Here is a 22,169-nt window from a genome sequence, read left to right as displayed (position 1 = left end):
GGGACCCCTGACAATTAAGTCCAGTCGTGAATGACTCTGGGGTTGCGGCGCTCATCTCACTTTAAAGGCCAAGGGAACTGGTATTTGTCCGCAGACAGTTTTTCTGGATCATGTGGCCAGCATGACTAAGCTGCTTCTGGAGAAACCAGAGCAGCGCACAGAAACGCCATTTACCTTCCCGCCGGAGCGGTACCTATTTATCTACTTGCACTTTGACGTGCTTTCGAACTGCTAGGTTGGCAGGAGCTGGGACTGAGCAACAGGAGCTCACCCCGTCATGGGGATTCGAACCACCGACCTTCTGATCGGCAAGCCCTAGGCTCTGTGGTTTAACCCACAGCTCCACCTGCGTTCCATTCAAGTGGTAGCCTGTACTTTTTCTCCATTTAATTTGGATTTTCCCAATCCATGGATAACATAGCGGGGGGGGGGGGGGACGGACAAAATTGCATGCTATCTGAGCATTGATGCACTGAAGCACACTGTGTGAGTAGTCTGTTTTATTTTTGTTTTTTTAAGTGTGAATGAGAATTTTTGCTGGGCATTGTCTATTGTCATACCCCATACTTCCATTTGCTCATCATCTGAGCACAAACTAACAGTTTTGACTCCACGAATCCAAAGGAAAAAATGTGGTGTGCCTATTGCCACCAGTTGTAGCCAAATGTATGTGCATAGTAACTTTTTAGCCAGCTGTTTTGTGCAGGACTGCTTTTGTGCAAAACAGCTGTATAAAAAAGAAAAATGGCATTTGCAGGAACAGGAGGTAGGAAGAGAATGGCAGAAGGAAAAAGAAAAACAATGTCTCAAGATTCCTCTCCCCCAAATTGCTCTCTCCGTCCTGCCTTGGGTATGAAATGTACTGTTTATGCACTTCCACGTTTACAATCTCCTGTGAGCTGCATGGTGGCCTTCTGTGTTCGTGGGAACAGTCAGGAGATGCCCATGACTCTGCCTGCCCAGCCATTCTCTGCACTAGTGAGGCACTCCCTGATGGGCTGCTGGCCCTCTGCCTGGGTATGACATACTGTCAGGGGTTCAGGGACAGAGGCACAGGGTAGGCAGGAGATGGAGAGCGATGGGGATGAATCCCAGGACAGCGAGGAAGAGGATGACAATGACTCTAGAGATTCCATGAGTCTTTCCAGCGAATCAGAGGATTCCCAGAAGGGGGCGCCGGTGGTCAAGGCCAGGGGAGCCCCAGGGGGGACTTGTCAGGAGCAGGGGGCCAGCGGGGGATCCCAAAGTGGCAGCTGGGCGTCAGGACCAGCCTCCCCGCCAGAGTGCAGCGAAGGGGGTGGAGGTTCCAGTGTATCAGGGGAGGCGGCTCCGGCAGTAGAGAAAGGAGGGAGGTCGGAGCAAGCCACCCTCCCGGAAGGGGAGGGGAGTAGTGAAGGGAGTAGCGTAGCTGTCAAAAGGAAAGTTAGAGGTTGGGGGCGCGCGCCAAGTTCAAATGTAGAGGCGCGCGGAAGTACAGGGAGCCCGGAGGAGGGGCCAGGTCCCAAAGCCCGCAGGAGGGGGCAAGAGCAGTCTGATTCCGCGTCGGAGGAATCCAGGAGGGGCGAAACCCCAGCGGGCAGAAAGACCCTGCGGAAAAGGAAAGAGAGAAAGAGGTGGAGCAGCGCAAGCCTCTTAAACTGGTGCAGGGCAGGGACAGATTCAGAAGGGACTTCAGCGGTCTAAGCCTAGCAGACGTAGGGCTGCGCGCCTCGGATCTGAAGCAAACAATGAACTGCAATAAACACTTTTGTATATAAGAAAAGAAAGGCGTTGGTCTTTTGTGAGCTGAGACTTGAGGCAGCCCTGACACATACAAACATATATATTTATTTTTTGAAACTGCTGATTGCTCAAATCTGGTAAAGAAGTATTTAATTCATAAATAAAAAGGGTTGTTTTCCCCACTGTGAATTATGGTTGAAACTTATCTTTGGTGAAAGTATTTCATAGCACCATTCCACAGACAAAACTTTTTTTTTCTTAAAGGGTTTGTGCACAGAGGTAAGCAGAGAACTGTGTGTATGCCCACAATGGACTTTAGGTTTCTGGAACTTCTGGAGGAGAAGGAAGTAGTAACTGTGTGTGTGTGTGTGTGTGTGTGTGTGTGTGTGTGTAGGGGTACGACAACAAAATTCAGCACAAATATTTCCGATAAAGAACCACCCGATAAAGAAGTACACATGGGAAAATCAAATCTGCAAAACTCGCATGTGCATTAGGACCCTGGTGTGTACACAGCCTTAATTCTAAAGTTGGAGTTGCACTGATTGTGGTTTCCAGTTGCTTGCCTTTCTTCTATATGCTCCCCCTTTTCTTTTTGTTAACTTTGCAACACTTTAGAATTCTAAACAAAAAGTGGGGGGAAGCTATGATCCTTGCTTCAGACAGTGAACATTTTCACCCACGGAGTCCTCCATGCTACTTTGAACGGATGACACAGCCTCATTATTTCAGCCTCCCACAGGCCCTGGGGTGTGTGTGTGTTAATAAATGCATTTGCATTAAAAGGCAAGGAGTGATGTAAAAACAAGTTTTTACAAGAAAACAAAACAAAACAAAATGTAAAGGACTTTCTGGGGGTGGGGTCAGGGTGATGGAACTAAAAGGAAGTGGCTTCTTGAGAAAGAACAACAATTGGGCTGATTAGCTACTTCGCGTTCTGTGGGTACATTTTTCAACCAATTAAGGCTGAAATAAGCAAATGGTGCTGTGCAAACAGAGATGTCCGGAATCCTCTAGAGATGAAATGAGACTCATCTTTAAATCAAGAATCACACAAACCAAGCAAGAGGTTTATGAAGCTGCATATGAATATCTTTTCATTTTAAACTAGGGCATATTCTGTGGTGCAGGTGATATGGCTCAACAGGAAGGTGTATGTGTAAAATTAAAGAAATGTGGCAGTGTATTAGAATTCATAGAACCAGGACCATTATGCAATGAATTCAGAAGTCCGCTAGTCTAACCTGCTACAGATGAGCTTGTTACAGGTGGGACGTGTGCCCCAGAACTAGGTGATACTTGTGGCTTTGCTCAATAGGTAACAATGCAATGCGTATGGGACTGCAAGCACAATACAGAAAGCAGACATTGGTTTAAGTGGGCTGACCTACCTGACTGGAGATTATTTGTATGCATGGAATTGAAAAATGTGAGAACTCTTTTATGTATGATAATGCTTAATTTGCACCTCACTATTTGCCAATACAGTGGTACCTCAGGTTAAGTACTTAATTCATTCCGGAGGTCCGTACTTAACCTGAAACTGTTCTTAACCTGAAGCACCACTTTAGCTAATGGGGCCTCCTGCTGTCGCCGTAGCATGATTTCTGTTCTCATCCTGAAGCAAAGTTCTTAACCTAAAGCACTATTTCTGGAACCTGAAGCGTATGTAACCTGAGGTACCACTGTAGTTAACACAGGCACACACCTCACTAGCCTCAGCAAGAACAAAAGGCTACTTCTGAGTGGCACTTCTCTACTGATCATTTAATCAACAGCCATTTGCATCTTGTCCAAACAGCATCTACCACTACTGTTTTGTGCTTGGCACTCAAGTTCCAAATTGTCCTTATTGGTTCTTGCCCTTTTACCTGTTGATCCCTAAAGACATTCAGTTGTCTTGAATCAGGAAACCCAAAAAGGTCCCATGCCTCTGGCTGCTTAGCAACACCTTTTGTTAGCGAATCCTGCCCCTCCTGACAGTAAGAGCTGTTCGACAGTGGAATTTGCTGCCAAGGAGTGTGGTGGAGTCTCCTTCTTTGGAGGTCTTTAAGCAGAGGCTTGACAACCATATGTCAGGAGTGCTCTGATGGTGTTTCCTGCTTGGCAGGGGGTTGGACTCGATGGCCCTTGTGGTCTCTTCCAACTCTATTATTCTATGATTCTATGATTCTATGATTCCTCTAATCTCTGTCAGATCCCATCACCTATTATTTCAAGCATCCCTTCCCCTCAGGAATTATTGCTGTGTTCAGGCATTCACCTGAACATGTGAACATTCAAACTATGGATTTAGTAGCTACTGGGATTTTATCCCTTCCTTTTCTCACATTTTCTTAGTTTCCTTAATATGACCCTTCTTCTGCCTTCCATTTGGACATTCCCCCTTGGGGCATTTAGACCTTCAGTTTAACTTGCCAGATTGCGCTATCATATGACTCCCTTCCTCCTCCTGTTTCTATCTCTGCCACATAAAGGTAAAGGTAAAGGGACCCCTGACCATTACGTCCAGTAGTGATCCGACTCTGGGGTTGCGGCACTCATCTCGCTTTAGTGGCCGAGGGAGCCAGCGTACAGTTTCCGGGTCATGTGGCCAGCATGACTAAGCCGCTTCTGGCGAACCAGAGCAGCGCACAGAAACGTTGTTTACCTTCCTGCCGGAGCGGTACCTATTGATCTACTTGCACTTTGATGTGCTTTTGAACAGCTAGGTTGGCAGGAGCAGGGACCAAGCAACGGGAGCTCACCCCATCGCGGGGATTTGAACCACCGACCTTCTGATTGGCAAGTCCTAGGCTCTGTGGTTTAACCCACAGCGCCACCCACGTCCCTCTCTGCCACATAAACAAGTGTAAATGATTGATCCAGGCAACATGGGTTTGGGCAGCCTCTGTTAATCACTCTACATTTGAACTAAACATTTTACTATTTTGTAAATATTGGGTTTGGCACTTGAAGCCCCAAAACCATTTAATGCATTGATCACCATTTAATTCTGTAAACAAAGGAACATTTTTCAATTTTAAACTCATAATTGGGACTCAGTGATTTCTGCTAATTCCCCAAAATAATTAAAAGCAAGTAAAGGTGCAAAGTGATGTTCCCCCATTGTATACAGTGAGAGCTCTGGATTACAGTTCCCAAATATTATGCTTCATGGTCACATGTATAACTCACACATTTGGGTAATGCATTTTGAGACAACTGCAGGCAGGGTAACAAACCTATCTAAAATACAGTGCTATGTCTATAACAGCCCTACCATTGATCAACCACATATGGTAATCTGGACCACTGTGTGCTATAGTCAGACAAAGGATGGACTGCATAATGTTGCAAATAGGTTCAGATGACCCTAATAAGTGTATTTGATACAGGTCACATATTTAGAGTAAGAGCTTTCAAGAGCTGTGGAATAGCCTCTCCACACAGGTCGACACCTAACACCTACTCAAATGTACTTTCAGCACCAGGCAAATACCTCATTGTTGTTTTAGTAATTTTAAATTATGTTGTAGCTTTGAATGCTGTCAGGTGGGTGGGGTTGCCGTGAGGTCACAAGGACATTGGGTGACCCATACAAAGGCAAAGGCAAAGGGCTCTGAAGGCACTGTTGATCAGCTGGTTGGGGGCACTAGCAAATCTCTGCTTTTTCAAGTGCCACTGTGATCATTTTCTCTTGCAAAGGAACAGGGCTTTGCAGGCACCACCAATCAGCTGATAGAACTGCCTGCAAAACCCTTCAGCAGGGAGGTACATCAGTTTACATACCTCACACCTAATTTCATACATGATGTCATATGTAGAGCAAGTTGGCGTGGCTTTGCCAAAATGGCCTTGCAGAACAAATAGGCAGGCCTGGCTAGCCTAATTAGGCCCGTGGGCTTGAGGCTCCCCACCACTGCTATCAACCCTATTTTTGTTTTTGCAGTGTTTTCTTCTCTGCGCTCTATTTTCTTGCCACTGGCCTGCCCTACCCTTGCCCTGCTAAGTGGTAGCAGCACTGCAATTGGGAGGGCAGTGCCCCACCACACTGGGTCTCCTGCTGACCTTAACGGATATTGCTTTAATGTTGCATTTTGTCTTATTTGTTTGTTTTTTACAGTTTTTTTTTTTTAGCTGCCCAAATACATTTTTGTTACGGAATGGCCTATAAATAGGCCAAATACGTAAAATAAACAATTACAAGTATAAGCTGGCTGAAAAAGATATGGAAATCTTTTAGAAGTTAGGTGTGAGTAAAAGCCACGCCAGGGAAACTTTGTTGGGTGCCAAGTCTAAGAACAATTACAGAGTTTGCAATTACATTAATTCATAAAGGTAAAGGTAAAGGGACCCCTGACCATTAGGTCCAGTCGCGGATGAATCTGGGGTTGCGGTGCTCATCTCATTTTATTCACCGAGGGAGCCGGTGTATAGCTTCCGGTCATGTGACCAGCACGACTAAGCCACTTCTGGCAAACCAGAGCAGAGCACGGAAACACCGCTTATCTTCCCGCCGGAGCGGTACCTATTTATCTACTTGCACTTTGACGTGCTTTTGAACTGCTAGGTTGGCAGGAGCAGGGACCGAGCAACGGGAGCTCACCCGTCGTGCGGATTTGAACCGCCGACCTTCTGATCGGCAAGCCCTAGGCTCTGTGGTTTAACCCACAGCACCACCCGTGTCCCGCTGTGAATTATAGTAAATGATAATTCATGTTAAAAATCGTTTGCTTTAAAGTTCCTGCAAAGCTCCTTCTCAGCTGCTGCTGCTGTATAGAAGAATAAGCCGGAATCTGGCTAATCATCTAAACCTGGGCTCATGCCTCAGGGCCGTCTTAGGAATATCCCGCGCCGTGGTGCAAAGCTCCCTCCGGCGCCCCCTCACCATTTCCCAGAGTATTTTAGGGAGGACGGCGCTGCCAGCAGGGCTGAAGGAGGCGGGCAGCAGCTGGAGGGCGACTCCTCAGGAGGGGAAGAGGCGGAGGCTGGAAGTGGAGCCTCCTGGCTCAGTGGTGGCCACAGCAGACGGAGGCTCCGGGTGCAGGGCTGCTTCGGCACGGCATGGTGGAGATGGGCGAGGGCGGCGAGCTGATGCCGGGAGGTGCCACATTCAGCGTCCGCCTCTTCTCTGGCACTCTCCAGAACCTGGCACCCTGGCGCCCCACGCCACTAGCCTCTATGGGTAAGACGCCCCTGTCATGACTTCCGCCTCGCCAAACAAGCCAAGAATGGTAAGCAAGCTGCTTCTTCCCATTAAACCACAGTTTCTGACTATAGTTTTATGTGAAATAGAAACTCAGCCACTATAATGATCCTAATTAAATCATGATAATCACTGTACAGATAAATCGTTGTAGTTTGTTCATTTCAGCTGAAGACGGCAAAATTATTTATATAACCACAAATCAATTAAACATTGCAATCTGCTACTGGAGATCTTTGACCAAAGCATTTCATTACAGTCCCATTTACGCAGAGGTCAGTTCAATCCAAAACAGGCTTTCTACTCTCAGCTCAAGTCGGGCTGCAGACACTACTTGCTTTGGTTGCGGATGCAGAGAAGAAAAGGAGGAAGTTAGAAGTGTGTGTGCAGAAGCAGGGGAGATGCCTCATACAGCTTAAGACCAATGTTTCCTTCCCAAATCTGCTTCTTAGAATTCAGAAATAGATAACATCTGGAGTATGTGAGCTAGTGCCCAGAAATAGGAAGGAAGAATAGTTGCTATTTCTTATTTTAATTAATTGACAAAATTTATATACTGCTTAATTGTAGTGTGGTAAGTGCTTTATAAGAAATAGTAAAATTATCAATAAAAATGGTTAAAATCAATTAAAAACATTAAGGATAATTTAATTAACAGTAAAAGAAATTAAAACATGCCAGCAACTATGGTTCTAGATGGGCTTGCCTAAACAAAAATGTTTCAAGCAGGTGCTTGAACAGCAGAGGAACCTGCCTGGTGTCAACAGGCAAGGAGTTCCATAGTTGTAGGTTCTGCCACGCTAAGAGATAATATTTGTACAACTGTGTAACAAGGATTACGTGGCACCTGTAACACTGTTGGTTCCACAGAGCCACATAAATAGGGCTGGAAGAAATACTGCCTAACTCTGGCTTAGCAACACCTGGCTCTGAGAGGTACCCACTAAGCTATTCCCTAAAAACTTCCATGGGGTAAAATTCTACAGCCTTCCTAAGCAGCCCATGTTCCATTGCTCAGCTGCTTTTATAGCTCCGCCAGTGTTTTACTTAAATATTTCCCGGAGCAAATTCTCCTTGCATATTATCCAATCTTCCCTGAATCTTTTGAGCAATTCCCAGTCTCTTCCGACATACTTTTGAATAACGTGCCCCCTCTCTCCCTAACATTCCTGTCACTAGGCTATAAATTTATCAGTTGCCTTCAGCCCTTCCTCATACAATTTGCCTTCCAAAACTGTTGTCATCCTTATAGCCATAGCTTTTTTCCTCTGAACTGTTTCTAATTTCTGTGTCACAGAGATGCCGCAGGCTCAACAGCAGTTTGGCAGGCTTTATAGCATCAGCTGAATACCACTACTGTTTATTAACTCTTACTGAGAGTGTCTATATGACCAAAGACTACAGCAGCTAAAAGCAACTGATCATGTCCCTGTGAGCTCAGGAGAGTATTATCAAAGCGACTTAACCGCCACTAGTGGTAAGGGAACAGCACCAATATACTACCAATATACTAGTGGTTTTATCTAGCATCAACTTTTATAAAGGAGCTGTCACATAAAGGACTTTTGCTTAGTTTTTTATTGATATTTGGACCACCTGTGCAGCCATGATTTCACTTTTGTTGAGTACACACCTCTTCTCTGCTCCTTTCCTGGAATTTATAATTACTTAAATCCTCCTTATTTTAACCCAGTGCGCCTACAAATGCAAAAGTGTTGAGGAGCTTTTTTCAAATGAGATTCTAAGTCCTGCATTGCAAGGTAATTGGGACACTCCTGGCTACAATGTTAAACCAACTGACTCAGGAGCAATTCCCATGGAATTCAATAGGATGTGTACCTCTGTGTGGTTAGGATCATACTGTGGAGGTCCTAGCAAGATTCCAGGTGGTAGATTCTAGGAAACTTATGTGCTCTTGTCCTACTTATTTGTCCTTTATTTGGCTTTATTGTGAGCTTAGAGCCATGTTGAATTATTCTTTGATGCTCTGTCTTAGCACACTTTATCCTAATCATGGACTTTTGAACCAATGGAAAATATTACCTAAGTGTCTTAGCACTGCCGCTCAACAAACTATCTTTTGCAATGTTTTGACTTTCTACATACATTTATGATGCTTTTTAAATAAAAACTCTAATTTTATTTTACTTTATTCTTCATCCATTAAGTGCAATTTTTAAATAGGTAATATTCATTTGGCTCACCTTATTCCAATGTTACTCATGGTAGCCTTATCATTACTGTGATTTGGTAAACACGTGCTCTCCAAGAGGGAACGGCCAGGCAAGGAAACACCCCTGAGCAGTAAGTATAGTGCCTGCTTTGGAGTTAGGGATAAAATGATGGCAGTCACACACATGTGGGTTGAGGAAGTGGCACAAAAATGTCATGAGATTAGCCTGGTTTTGGCTTCATTTAAAATATCACAGCTAAGAATGCTAAAGTAAAAGAAAAAAACAATTATTTGTCCATAGTCCGTTTTGTGAGGTCCCTGATCACACACATTGCCTCAGATAACTAGTTGGGTGGTATTCCACTCTATGTAGCCCTATGTAGTTTGTAAACCCATGCGGAAAGCACACACAGCACCAGTGACATTCAAAATAAAAAAACATTTAAAAAATCCTTCCAGTAGCACCTTAGAGACCAGCTAAGTTTGTTATTGGTATGAGCTTTTGTGTGCATGCACACTTCTTCAGATACAGTGGTGCCTCGGGTTACAGACGCTTCAGGTTACAGATGCTTCAGGTTACAGATTCCGCTAACCAAGAAATAGTATCTCGGGTTAAGAACTTTGCTTCAGGATGAGAACAGAAATGGCACGGTGGTAGCGCGGCGGCAGCAGGAGACCCCATTAGCTAAAGTGGTACCTCAGGTTGAGAACAGTTTCAGGTTAAGAACGGACCTCCAGAACAAATTAAGTTCTTAACCCGAGGTACCACTGTACACTGAAACAGAAGTCACCAGACCCTTATATATAGTTAGAGGGTGGGGAGGGGTATTACTCAGAAGGGTGGTGGGAATGGGTGATTGGCTGATAGGTGTGGTAAACCTGTTGACTGTTAAAGACTGCAATTGGTCTTACAGGAAAAAGCAAGGGGTGAGATGGCTAAAAATAGCTTTATCATGTATAATGAGATAAGAATCCAAGGCTCTGGTGACTTCTGTTTCAGTGTATCTGAAGAAGTGTGCATGCACACGAAAGCTCATACCAATAACAAACTTAGTTGGTCTCTAAGGTGCTATTGGAAGGAATTTTTTCATTTTTTGTTTCGACTATGTCAGACCAACACGGCTACCTACGTGTAACTAAAACAAATTAACTTACTGTTAATCATATGTGCTTGTATATATGAGAGTTTTTGGTTGAGCTGGGAATCTTACGATCTACCAAGTCCTCTTGTGGCAGTGCCTGGTCCACAGCTATCCTTCTTCCAAATTCTCACCATGGACTTCCTTAGCCATGCTGAAAAATCCCACCCACTGAAGAGTATAATGCCCTCCCTGAAGCTTAAACACACCACAACTTCAATTCCCTATGTACCATTCACATGAATGGCTAATTGTAAAAATTACTAGAAGCATGGGCAAATATTGGCTCACGTTATGGCAAAGAGAAGCACAACAATCCCCCTCCTGCAAGGAAGTAAGGGACATTGTCAAATTCCTAGATAAGGTGACAGTGAAGGCTTCAGCTTAACCATTGGCGCCTGGAATTTAGAAGCTGTCACCAACAGGGAAAGTATTTAAGACAGATTAAAAATCACACGCTTCAAGCCGCTCTGACAAAGCTGCCTTTACAGATCACAGCAAGGAGGATCTGAAGGACCGATAGGCAGGGATTTCATGGATAAAAAGACCAAACCCTGTTTGTGAAGGGGAACTGAAGAGTCACCTCTTTCTGGGAGGGTTTGTCAGCTTTGCAGTGATGTAAAGAAAACCTCGGTGCAGGAGATCGGAAGAAGAGAAAATCTCTCCTTAATGTTACAAGGCAGCTTTCTCCCGTAAAGAGCCAACATTTGTGATGGGGGCTGTGCGCTAGGTTGGGATGTGGGGAAACTGGGTTCAAATCCCTGCTCAACCATGAAACTCCTAAAGTGGCAAAGGGTCCATCATTTGCAAATTCCATTTGGACTTTTGGGGATGGGATGCATTCACCCACTTTGCATACCACATTCCCCGGTTGCTCAGCTTAAGCAGAAACCTGCACTCATGGGCTACAATATTAACATAGCTGTGGAATGGAAGAAATTAGAAGGTCATCTCATCCAGTCCTTATGCTGAGACTGGACCCCTGTATTTAAAGGATCTATTTCCATTACACTGTGTCAAGGGCTAAGAGTACATGGGTCCAGGCTGTGTCATGGCAGAAGTGACCATGGGGCAAAACAAACGTTATAACATCAAATGTTCTTATTTTCAGAAAGGATAACAATTGAACCATTATATCTATGTTTGTTAAATGAACAGGAGAACAGCTCTCCCCATACGAACTGACCCAGCCCCTGCAATTATCACCTGAGGCCCTTTTTCCTGTGTCTCCTCTGTGAGAGGTCCAGAAGGTGACATGAGAACAGGTCTTTTCTGCAGTGGCTCCCTGCTTGTAGAATGCTCTCCCTGGTGCCTTTGTTACTTATCTTTAGGTGCCAGGGGAAAATATTCCTCTTCTCCCAGGCCTTTGGCTGATTAAACAATCTGTGACCATTTAAAATGTGTGTGTGTTGGGGGTGGTGGTGGTATGGTTCTTGTTGGTTACTATGGTGTGTATTTTTGTGTTTTTATATTGTAAACCATCCTATGATCCTTGGATGAAGGGCGTTATAGAATAATAATAATAATAATAATAATAATAATAATAATGGTTGTAGCTGGAGATTCCACTATGTAATTAGAAAGCTGAGGAACCCAACAAAGCAATGGTTACTAGAATAATTCCAACATGGAAGAAGACAGAGAAGGAGACCCTTATATGTTAAGCTAGTCCTTCTCTCCACCTCATATCAGATTAGGAATAGACAAATTTTTCCACTTTGTTTTTCTCACTTTGAATTTTTCCAGTCTTATTATGCCACATTTCCACATCCATTTGTGATTTTTAAAAATGAAGTTCTCCTAAAAATTCATCAACATTTTAGTGAACATTTCTTGTAACATACCCATTTTTGTATCCAATTTTTCCTAATACACACATTTTTAAAGCATTTTTTCAGAATGTCATGCATTTTGCTACTTGCACTAATATATGCATACTTTCTGCACACTTTCCCCTAATATACATATTTTTGTACACATTTTGGGTGGCAGAATTGCATCAAAAAATCCAGAGAAGCCTGAATTCTGAAGGACAGCTGTGTTTCAGGTTGCAAAGTGTTCCGAGAAGGGCGAATTGGGTGGCTTCACACTGAAATGCAAACCGATCCAAATAAGAAGATTAGAGTTTGGAATGTGAAACTGGGCAGTTGGGGTGGTGTCTAAGGGGAGAAGGAGATTGCTGATCCTTCAGCTGGTGATGAGCTAGCTGCATGACAGTACGAGCTGACTGTCTCTCACACACAGCTGCCTTCAGGGGGGGTCAACTGCCTGTCTCAACACAGGGCTCAAAACTAATGGAGCAACAAACAAGTGCAAGAACATGCAGAGAGAAAAAGAGAAAGATAACTTACAGAAAAGACTTCATATCCAAGCCTCGATTCCGAATCTGCCCCACCATATGGTCCCAGCTCCCAGGATTGGAGCGGCTACGACCACCACCTGTCCTGTGCTTGGAGCCAGCAGGGGTCCCTTGCCGTGACTGCGCGCTCCGACAGCCCCGGGGATTGCCACTGGTGGAGGTGGTGTGGGACTGCAGGTGGCCCAGGCTCTGGCTGGTGGTGGGCTGGCTGTGGTTGGGTTTCTGGTGCTGGCTGAGTGGCTGTTGGAGACTCTGCTGGCGCATGAGGGTGCGCGGGCGCTGGCATTTCGGGTCTCCTGCTGAGGTGGGGATATACTCAAGGGTAGTGGCTGTGGACATGGTGGAATCCTCAAAACTTAGGGAGGTGAAGGGCGAGGGAAAGGAGAAAAAGGAGAAGAAGGTAAAGGGGCAAAATTGGAGGAAGGAAAAGCAGATAGTTAGAGAGAAGATGCCCCAGCACAGCACTCTCTCTGCCAGGCACCTTCGGAAGCAGCAAGCCGTCATTTGGGGTTGCAGCTGCACCTCAGCTTCTCCAGCAGCATGGAGCCCCCGCCCTGTAGCCATTTTGCGGCCTTCCTTGCTTGTCAGTCCTTGAGCTCAGTGTGAGATCGCTTGCAAAGCGACTTCTCCTCTCCGCGCTCCTTTGCTTGTAAGGAGGCTCAGAACACCAACTCTCGTTTCCGAACTAATTAGGCTGCTTTGTGAAGGCAAAGCCCCTGGTGCCTGTGCTGCTGCTGCCTGTGACATGTGGCACACCCAACAACCACTTTCCCCATTGGCTGTGTCTGAATCAGCACACCTCACCCAAGTGGCAGTGGGAATAAGAATTCTCACATGTCCTAGGAATGGTGTCATGGACACTGATGGCCAAGCTGGTGGCATGCTCCAGGGCTCAAGTTTTATTTTTTAAATGAGGCTGTAGCAGTTCCCTACTCTCATCTTGAATACAGGTAGCTTTGTCTTCCAGAGCACATAGTTACACTTAATAGGGTTGCCAACTTTTTGCGGACAGGATTCTATGCCTTTAACAGCTGCAAGGTAGTCAGAAATGAAACTGCTGTAGCTTTTCCTGCTATTGTGTGCCAAAGTTGGCATTGGGATTTGCACTTTTGCCTGTTACGTAGCAGTGAAAGGCACAGAAACCTGTCCACTGAAAGGTAGCAAACTGGGGGAGTTGTAACAATTACAATAGCCATGTCGGGCTTGGATTTGTTAGGCCAGGTGTGGACAACTTCTCAGTATTTATGTTCTGGAAAGTTGCTATATTGTCTTCTCTCACATGAAACATTCCAGTGAAATTTGGGGAGCTGTTTGAGAAGGGAACTAAACTTGAAGGTTGCAGGCCTCTGTTTTCAAACATGTGTCACTGTCAGACAGCTGTGTGTGTGTGTGTGTGTGTGTGTGTGATTCCAGAAGAAGAGGTGAGTGGGAGAGGAGTGCTGAAACTTTCCTCCATACACTGTTTTGAGTGATCAGATGCAAAAGAGCAAAAGGCTTCTGTCCTTTTGTGCAGAAGAGGGAATTTCAACAGCTTGTAATAAAAGCTACACCTGTTGAAATTCTCTTTTCTGCAAAACTATGAAAACAGCGTGAGTCCTGCCATCTTTGGCATCTGTCCATTCCATCACTGCTCCTCCATCTTCCGAGGCCACTTTCCTCCTATCTGGGCTTCATTCTGGTCTCATACCACAGCTGGGAAAAAGGAAGCTGGGTTGCATGGTAGCAGGTGGGGAGGCAAAAAGGAAGCTCCCACACCTCCACTTGAAATTGCCATCACTTACTTTTTGGCTGTTCAGTGTGACCTATGTTTGAAGATGCATGCCTTGTTCTGCCCTCAAAATCATGACTGAAGTACATCACAGTGAGGTGTCCTCCACCCTCCTGAGAGTGATGCATGATGCATAGTTTGGTATAGCTATGCCCTACTGCAGAGGTAGCTACTTTGGTACCCTCATGATGCTGTTGGGCTAACGTCTCCCATCAGCTCCAGCCAGCTTGGCCAATGCGAAGAGATGATGGGAGTTGTAGTCCAATGGCATCAGGAGGGCACCACATTGGGTATCCCTGATGTACAGTTACTGGCCACGCCCCTACAGATGTGTGAGAGAGCCTTGTAGGAATGGTCTGTAGCCTGTGGACAGTGAAGCACAGGACAGAACATATGGCTTGAAAGACAACACAAGAAGTGCAGATTGCTGTCAAAAATACATGACAGAGCCCCACAGCTAACCACACAGAACAAGTGGCCGAGCATACATTCAGAAACACAATGCAGATATTAGCTAACCATTCAGCCAAAGACTTGAGAAGAACAGACATGGCTGATCACACTGTTAGATGAAAGGACAGGAGGGAAGGCATGCAGGTACTCACAAAAAAGGCCTCATGGTCAGGGCTGTTCATTTTCTGATGGTCTGCACTTGCAGAATTCCAGGTGGAATTTGATATGAGCAAAAGGATTTAGATTCCTGAACATTTTTTAGGAACATGGGAAGCTGCCTTATACTGATTCCCCCTATTGTTTCATCTATTGTTTAGGGTTTCAGATAGGAGCTTTCTCCAACCCTATCTGGAGATACTGGGGATTGAACCTGAGATATTCTGCACATAAAACACGTGCTTTACCATTGACTTACGCACCTTTTCCTTCATTTATTTAGAAATGCTTTATAAGCCTTTATGTTTGTGGAATTAGAACTAAAAGCTCACTGGCATTACTGGGCAGCATAGTGGTATGGCATGCATAGCTAGCCATCCTTCTCTTGTGACCTTTAATCATCTGTCTGCTTCTCAGTTACCTGCCACCACATCTGTTCTTGCCCTTGCCCCAAGTTCTAAATTTTAGCAGAAAGCCAAGTGCCAAGTTCAAGTACAGAGTGCAGATTTGCTTCCACCTTACCGAATCGCATAACTTGTTTTGAGTGCTTGATTTGCCTTGCCACAGTAGAGAATTGGCTTTCCTTCCTTTCAAATTTTAAAACACCATTTCTGAACAGCCCTGCCTGCAGTTTAAGCCAAAGCCAGAGTTAGGAGTGGGAAAACAAGTGCACAGGAAAGGGATGTGTACAATAAATGACAAAGCATGTAATATAACAGGATGGCTGAGAAAGCAGGCTGTTGAAGGCATAACGGTTAAGCTCTGAAGGATGCCTTTGGGTGCGCCCCCGAAGGACATGGCTGGCCTCATGTCTGAGTATCTCACAGAAACGGCCAATCCCTGAGGCAGGTGTGTCAACATGTGACAGGAGAGAGGTGCACAGGCGGCCGATCACCCACCAGTCTTACTGTTTCCCAGCTCTGCTTCTCCCCAAGCCCTCCTGCTTTCTCAGGGTGGAGCATCTGACAGCAGTCACTCTAGAGCAGCCAGATGGGGCTGACTGTGCCCAAATATTTCACAGGCCACTTTGTGTAGAAATTAAAGCCAACCTAGTTCTTAGGTTTAACCAAGGCGGCACAGAAACCAGGACCTCGTGGCAGAAGGGTTCGAGCGTTCCTTACTTGCTGCTGGCCTGACCTGAAAGCCACCTCCACCAAAAACAGCAAAAAAATGCTGATGCCAGGGACGTAATGGCAAAGTGGTGGAATCTTTTTGTATTGTGAAGAGAAGAGAAGAGAAGAGAAGAGAAGAGAGAGGAGGAGAGAAAGAGAAGAAAGAAAGAGAGAAAGAAGAGAGAAAGAGAAAAGAAGGAAAGGAAAGGAAAGGAAGGACTTGTGAAAACCTATGTAAGCAAAGAGCCCAACACCCCCCTTTTCCTGCCTTGGAAAATTATTCAGGTAGCTCTGCATGCATCTGCTACCAATGAGCTTGTTTGGATCATGTACTGAGCCCCTAAGCCCAAACCCCCTGCTGCCAGGCATGAGGCAGAAATGGACCTTTCCAGCCACTGCCTTCTTCACATGCAGTGACCTCGTTTCAGTTTTCTATCAAATCCTAAATTAGTCCAATTTTCAACCTCTCAGTCACAGGAAACTAAAATTGGCTCTCCTAGGCCTGGAGCCAGCAGACTATATAAATTTCTATCAAGGGTAATTGCGGTGTGGGAAGCAGTCCCAGTGCTGTAGGGACTGTACCATTTACACCTGGCCCTCTGGCATACCTGTGGGTACCTTATCCCACTTCCAGTTCCTATCACAAGGCTATTGTGCAAGCAGACAGGTTGGCTATCTCAGACAGACAGACAAAGCAAAGTAGCGCTCCATCACAAAAACACACATGCCAAATACAGGGACAATCCAGTCACAAAAATCTTCATTATGAGGGATGTATATGACAGATTAGTTTACTCCACAATGAAAACTTCATTTAGTCAGGAAATGCTTCAATTTCTAGGACTAATCTAGATATGAATTAATATTAAGACTTTTGGTCTGCAGCTGAGAACATGAATTCAATAGGATAGCTCCTTAGGTGTCAGGAATGAGGCACCTGACAGGACAAACGAACTACTGGTCATTTCCTGAGTCCGCATCGGTTTTGAGAAGCCACATAGGAATGCTCATTCAGTAGTGTCAAGAGGAAGAGCTGTTTGGAAGCCTAATGGAAGATAAGCCCACTAATAAAGATAGTTATGGGATCTTTCTGCTTAAGACACAGGGAGCATCTGTGAGAGATAAAAAGGTCTGGAATGAATCACACTCTGGTCTCACACTTCTGGACAGCTCACACTAGGATCGCCTTGTAGCTCACAGTAAATTTACTCAGAATCATCTAATAGCGCAGGTACTGCTACAGTTGTTATGGTCAGCCCTTTGGCCTGACCTAGCATGAAGCCCTTATCTACTGATGGGCAGTCCACTGAAAGCTACCAATAGAGTCATAGCTCTCTTCTCCTGAGCCTTTAACCTCTAATTGGTTAAAGTTAAAGGTACCCCTGACCGTTAGGTACAGTCGTGGACAACTCTGGGGTTGCTGTGCTCATTTCGTTCTATAGGCCGAGGCAGCTGGCGTTTGTCCGCAGACAGCTTCTGGGTCATGTGGCCAGCATGACTAAGCCGCTTCTGGAGAAACCAGAGCAGTGCATGGAAACGCCGTTTACCTTCCCACCGGAGCGGTACCTATTTATCTACTTGCACTTTGACGTGCTTTCGAACTGCTAGGTTGGCAGGAGCAGGGACCGAACAACGGGAGCTCACCCTGCCACGGGGATTCGAACCGCCAACCTTCCAATCGGCAAGCCCTAGGCTCAGTGGTTTAGACCACAGCGCCACCTGTGTCCCTTCTCTAATTGGTTAGTATTATAAATTAGCCAACTAAGGATTGCACAGTGATAACACTTACTAAAAGTGAAATCCTTTTTCACATGGCAAAATTCTGTTTATTGATTTGCATATGCTCAAGACTACTTCCACATGAAGCCTGTGTGTGTGTGTGTGTGTGTGTGTGTGTGTAATACAGCCCTCTGCTCCTGCACAACAGAACTTTTTTCACTGATCCCAGGGCACAGCAGACTGCTCCATCAGGTGTCACAACCATCACCTATGCTTTCCTCTGCTCTGCCTGAATCTAACACCAAGATGGTAGCTGGGTTTGGCTTCTCCCCCTCCCCCTCCCTGCCCCCGCCCTCAGCCCATCCCTAGCTACAAGGACTTCTGCGTCACAAGGCCAGGCCAGGCCTGTAATGTACTCTCACTCACTTGGATAGGCTGAGCTTCCCTGCTGCTAGGTGGCTCTGCACCGTTTGCCATCGACCTCTCCCCGCCTTCCCAATGCTGGGCTCGCTGTGGGCAGACACGCTGCTCTTCATGCCGTCCTCTCGGAGCTGCTGCCTCTCCCCGTGGCGTCCTTCCCGCTCCCCAGCCAAGCCTGAGGTGGCTGAAGCAGCCAACTTTGCACCTGACAACAAAGTGCCACTGGGGCACGTCAGGAGAGGAAGGTGGCCGGTGGTAGTGAGAAGGAGGTCACGCAAAGAGGAGGGGGGAAAAAGAGAAAGAGAGAAAGAGAGAGACAGAAAGAAAGAAAGAAAGAAAGAGAGAGACAGAGACAGACAGACAAGGGACAGACAGACAGACAGAGAGAAAGAGAGACATCAGCACTGCAAAAGAAAGGGCCAAGGAGAGCCTTTGTCCCAGGCAAAGACAGCAGGCAGCCCTGGCTTGGTTGTGAGGTTATGGTTGCAGCCAAAAGTTACTTTATTCCATAGACAAAGAAGGGTTGAACAATGGATAAGGCCATTGGGACAGGCACTGTGCAGGCGAAGGGAGAGAAAAGCCATGTTAGTGAGAGAGCTTACCACTGCCATCACCATCACCACACAGTGCAGATGCAGAGAACACGCTGAGAGGGTGACCAAAACGGGCAACCCCGTCCTGTGCTGCAGAGAAGGTGGAGGGGCGTGAGGGGTAGGAGAGCCAAAGGAACTGGGGGCGGGGGGCAGGGAGGGAAAGGTGCCGGCCTCTCTTAGGGAGCTGCTTAAGGCAGTGGTTCTCAACCCATTGGGAGCACCATAGAAGCCTAGCAAGCCGAACGTCTGAGCCAAGGTCCCTCCAGGACAACAGGACTGCTCTAAGTTTGTGATTGGGTTCTAAGGCCTTGGGCAGTGTTGGCCATTGCTTCCATTTGGGTTGGTTTATGTCACTATTGTGTGTACTGGGTTTAAAGCAGAGTACAGAAGCCAACCACTTGGTTGGAAGGCCTACCCTGAGAGTTAATAGTCAGGAGCTTGATCTGATGTCAATGAATCCAGAAGAACACTATATTGCACTGGGACCAGAGAAAAGGGGGAATCCAGGGCATCAACCACACAAGTCTGTCATACCAAGTACCAGTGCAAGTGCCAGTAGTTGGGAACCACTGAATTAATGAATGGGAAGGGGGAGGGAGAGAGGGAAGGCAGGAGGGGTTGCTCGTCTCCATGGCCATTTGTCCATGGGGAGGGGGTGGAGTGTGAGGGAAGAGGTAGAAGGGGGAGGACGGGGAAGGGGAAGGGGAAAGCAGGAAGGGGGAGGTTGGAAGAAGGGTGTGCATATACTCACTATATATGATCAAATCAGTTAAAGAGAGACTCACTTGAGGGAAAGTCGTGGATCACCATACGGGGCGTAAGGTGATATGTTTAGTATAAACTCCTTGGGAGGGTAGGAGCTCCATTTCTGCTGCACTGTGTTGTCATTGTTATTCCAAAAGTCTCTGTCTAGATCACTACATCAGCCGGTGATGAGGGGAGAAAAATAAAAATAAAAAAGGGAAATACAAGAGAGAGAATCTAAATTCCTGCGAGGGGAGGAAGGAGAAAAAAAAAACCCCCAAATGAGAGACAGCGAGGTCAGAGTGGTGATTTCTCCTCCTGTGGAAGGTAAGCTCTGTGCCTCACACCCACATGTGTACACACACACACACACACACACACACACGGAGGGACAGGTGGGAACAGGAGGTAAAGCTGGAGAAAGACAGGAGCAGGCACCTCCAGAATCTGGTGGAAAGAGAGAAAGAGAAAGAAAGAGAGAGAGAGAGAGAGAGATGGCGTGCAGTTAAATAAGTTTCCCTCAGACGGCCTTACAACTTGCCTTCTCAGGCCCTCCATTTTGCCTCCTGAGAAGGACAAAGTAGTGCCATTTTGCGTGCACTACTCATTTTTCAGTCTTCATCTAATATGGAGCCTTCCAGAGAAGGATTGCAATAGCACCTAGCACAATGGCAGCATCTTTTTATTTCTTTTTTTTAGAAAAAACAAAAATAAAAAATAGTAGTAATTTCTGTCCCAACCCCAAAATATTGGCAGGACCTACTGCTGCTTCTGCAGGGGGAGAATATAATCTCTTCCAAGTGTTCTCTGTGCAGAACACATGCATCAGATTAGAGATAAATGTAACAGAGAAGCAGCAAAGAATCTTGAGTGTCAGGTTAGGGAGAGCGACTCACCAAGATGGTTCCTGTGAGGCACTGAAGTAGAGTGTTATAATTCTTTCAAGCGTATAGCAATGTGGAGCACATGAGTGGTATAAAAACCATGGGATTTTGTTCACGTGTATTGAAGTGAAATTCAAGAAAATCACTGGGAGAGAATTAATTTGAGCAAGGCTTTGGCCTCTGAACCCTTTCCCCATGCCTGCCAGGATGTGTGCCTAGAGCATGGGAAGTAATAATAAAGATGACTCTGGATGCTTGTCATCAAGAAGAGGGCCTCACACAGCCTGAGGGATGTGGCATGTCCTCACATGGATCTTCTGCTCAGTTGTGCAGAAGGAGCCAGGGAGGGCGATCCGTCTTGAATTAGAGGCTGTGCACTGGCAATATTCTCTAAATAGGCCATGACTCCCACTCTATGATCTGATAGAGCCTGACTAAACCATCTTCTCCTGATTTTAGAGCTCATCAAATGGCTACCTAGCACTTGTTTCACAGGACCGAGATCTGACAACAATGGTCTTTGAAGTCAAGTGGCTCTTTGGTAAATTTATTGGAGACATCAAAGGTTCTTTCCAGGGTATACTTCTGTGCGCAGTCCATTCGCTGCTCATTAACTGTCCTCCTTCCGGGCTTGAGGATGAAAAGGCTTTCCACTGGCCTCTTGAGACACATAAGAGGAGAAAATGAAAAACCTGGGATAAAGGGTAACTGCATTTCCCCCAGATGACCTGTTTATTCAGCATTTGTCTTGGGCATTGAGTTCACAGAAAGCGTTTCCCCACACTTTCCAGTGCATTCTTCTTACTTTCTTGCTCAGAACTTCGCAATCAACTATACGCGCACAACCTGAATTTACCAGGACGTGATTGAATCCCACCCCAAAATAGCAGCAGTCTGCAAGCGCCTGAACTCAAGGCTCATTCACAAGGAATGGAAACACAAAGAAAAGTGTTACAAGGAAGTGGGGAAAGTGGAGAGGCAAGCCTCTCTCCACTGTGAATCTCTGCCTGCCTTCCTCCTCATATGTCACTTGCCTTGTTGAGCTTGGGATCAGGGGTGTCATAGAGGCCTCCTGTAATGCTGCAATGGGACTGTGCAAGGGAAACACTTCTGCTGCTGTGCAATGTGAGAGAAGAGTCCCAGGCTTTCCATATTGCTATGTTTAGTGGAGGTTAGTGCTGTTGCATCATGGTGATCTTGACCCACTCATAGGCATAGCCATCCAGTGAGAGCAGAATGTACACAGCCTGCCAGGTCCCAAAGATGCCAGTGAGACAACAGTGAGTATCACACATTTATGATAAAAGAACAAGACCCCAGATCTCTGTATTCATCACATCTGGTTCTGCTAAGGATTTAGCTAACGGAAAGCAGTGCTACTCAGAGACTCAAGCTACAGATGGGTCCATGCATCCAAGGATGCAATATCTACCTATATGCAAGTATGCGCACACATACACACTCACTCATGCAAAATATGAGATGTAAGCACACATCTACATACAGTGCGTGCGCGCGCGCGCGCACACACACACACATATATATGAATAATCACACATAAATGCTTGCACAACACAAATGCACAGATACTGAAATGTCACCAATCTTTCTTTTTGGGGGTCAAACTAGATGTCACTTTAAGGGCACAGCATCGCAAGCACTCATGAATATGTTTTTTTCTTTATTTATTGGGTCCCCCAATGACTATGGTACGCAGGAAGGTGAGGTATCCCTTCCCT

The 22,169-nt window shown here is 45.9% G+C and overlaps 1 protein-coding gene across 5 annotated transcripts in view; it reads right to left on the bottom strand.

Moving 5' to 3' along the window:
- The window catches only part of SYT7 (synaptotagmin 7), a 241,053-nt gene that overhangs the window by 66,393 nt on the left and 152,491 nt on the right, over nucleotides 1-22,169 (bottom strand). Inside the window, exons 4-6 of one of the 5 annotated variants that reach the window (XM_081022086.1) lie at nucleotides 19,588-19,719; nucleotides 18,216-18,431; nucleotides 12,574-12,936 (exon numbers count right to left, since the gene is read on the bottom strand). The exons of 2 other annotated variants lie outside the window; for them this stretch is intronic. In XM_081022086.1, the coding sequence (XP_080878212.1) occupies nucleotides 12,574-12,936; nucleotides 18,216-18,431; nucleotides 19,588-19,719 (711 nt within the window). The remainder of the gene's footprint in view (nucleotides 1-12,573; nucleotides 12,937-18,215; nucleotides 18,432-19,587; nucleotides 19,720-22,169) is intronic. 2 more of the 5 variants (XM_081022087.1, XM_081022088.1) reach the window with 2 other exon arrangements.

Source organism: Podarcis pityusensis, assembly GCF_964106645.2.
Source record: "Podarcis pityusensis genome assembly, chromosome: 1".
Classification (NCBI taxonomy): Eukaryota; Metazoa; Chordata; class Lepidosauria; order Squamata; family Lacertidae; genus Podarcis; species Podarcis pityusensis.
This window is presented reverse-complemented; position numbering and strand designations above follow the sequence as displayed.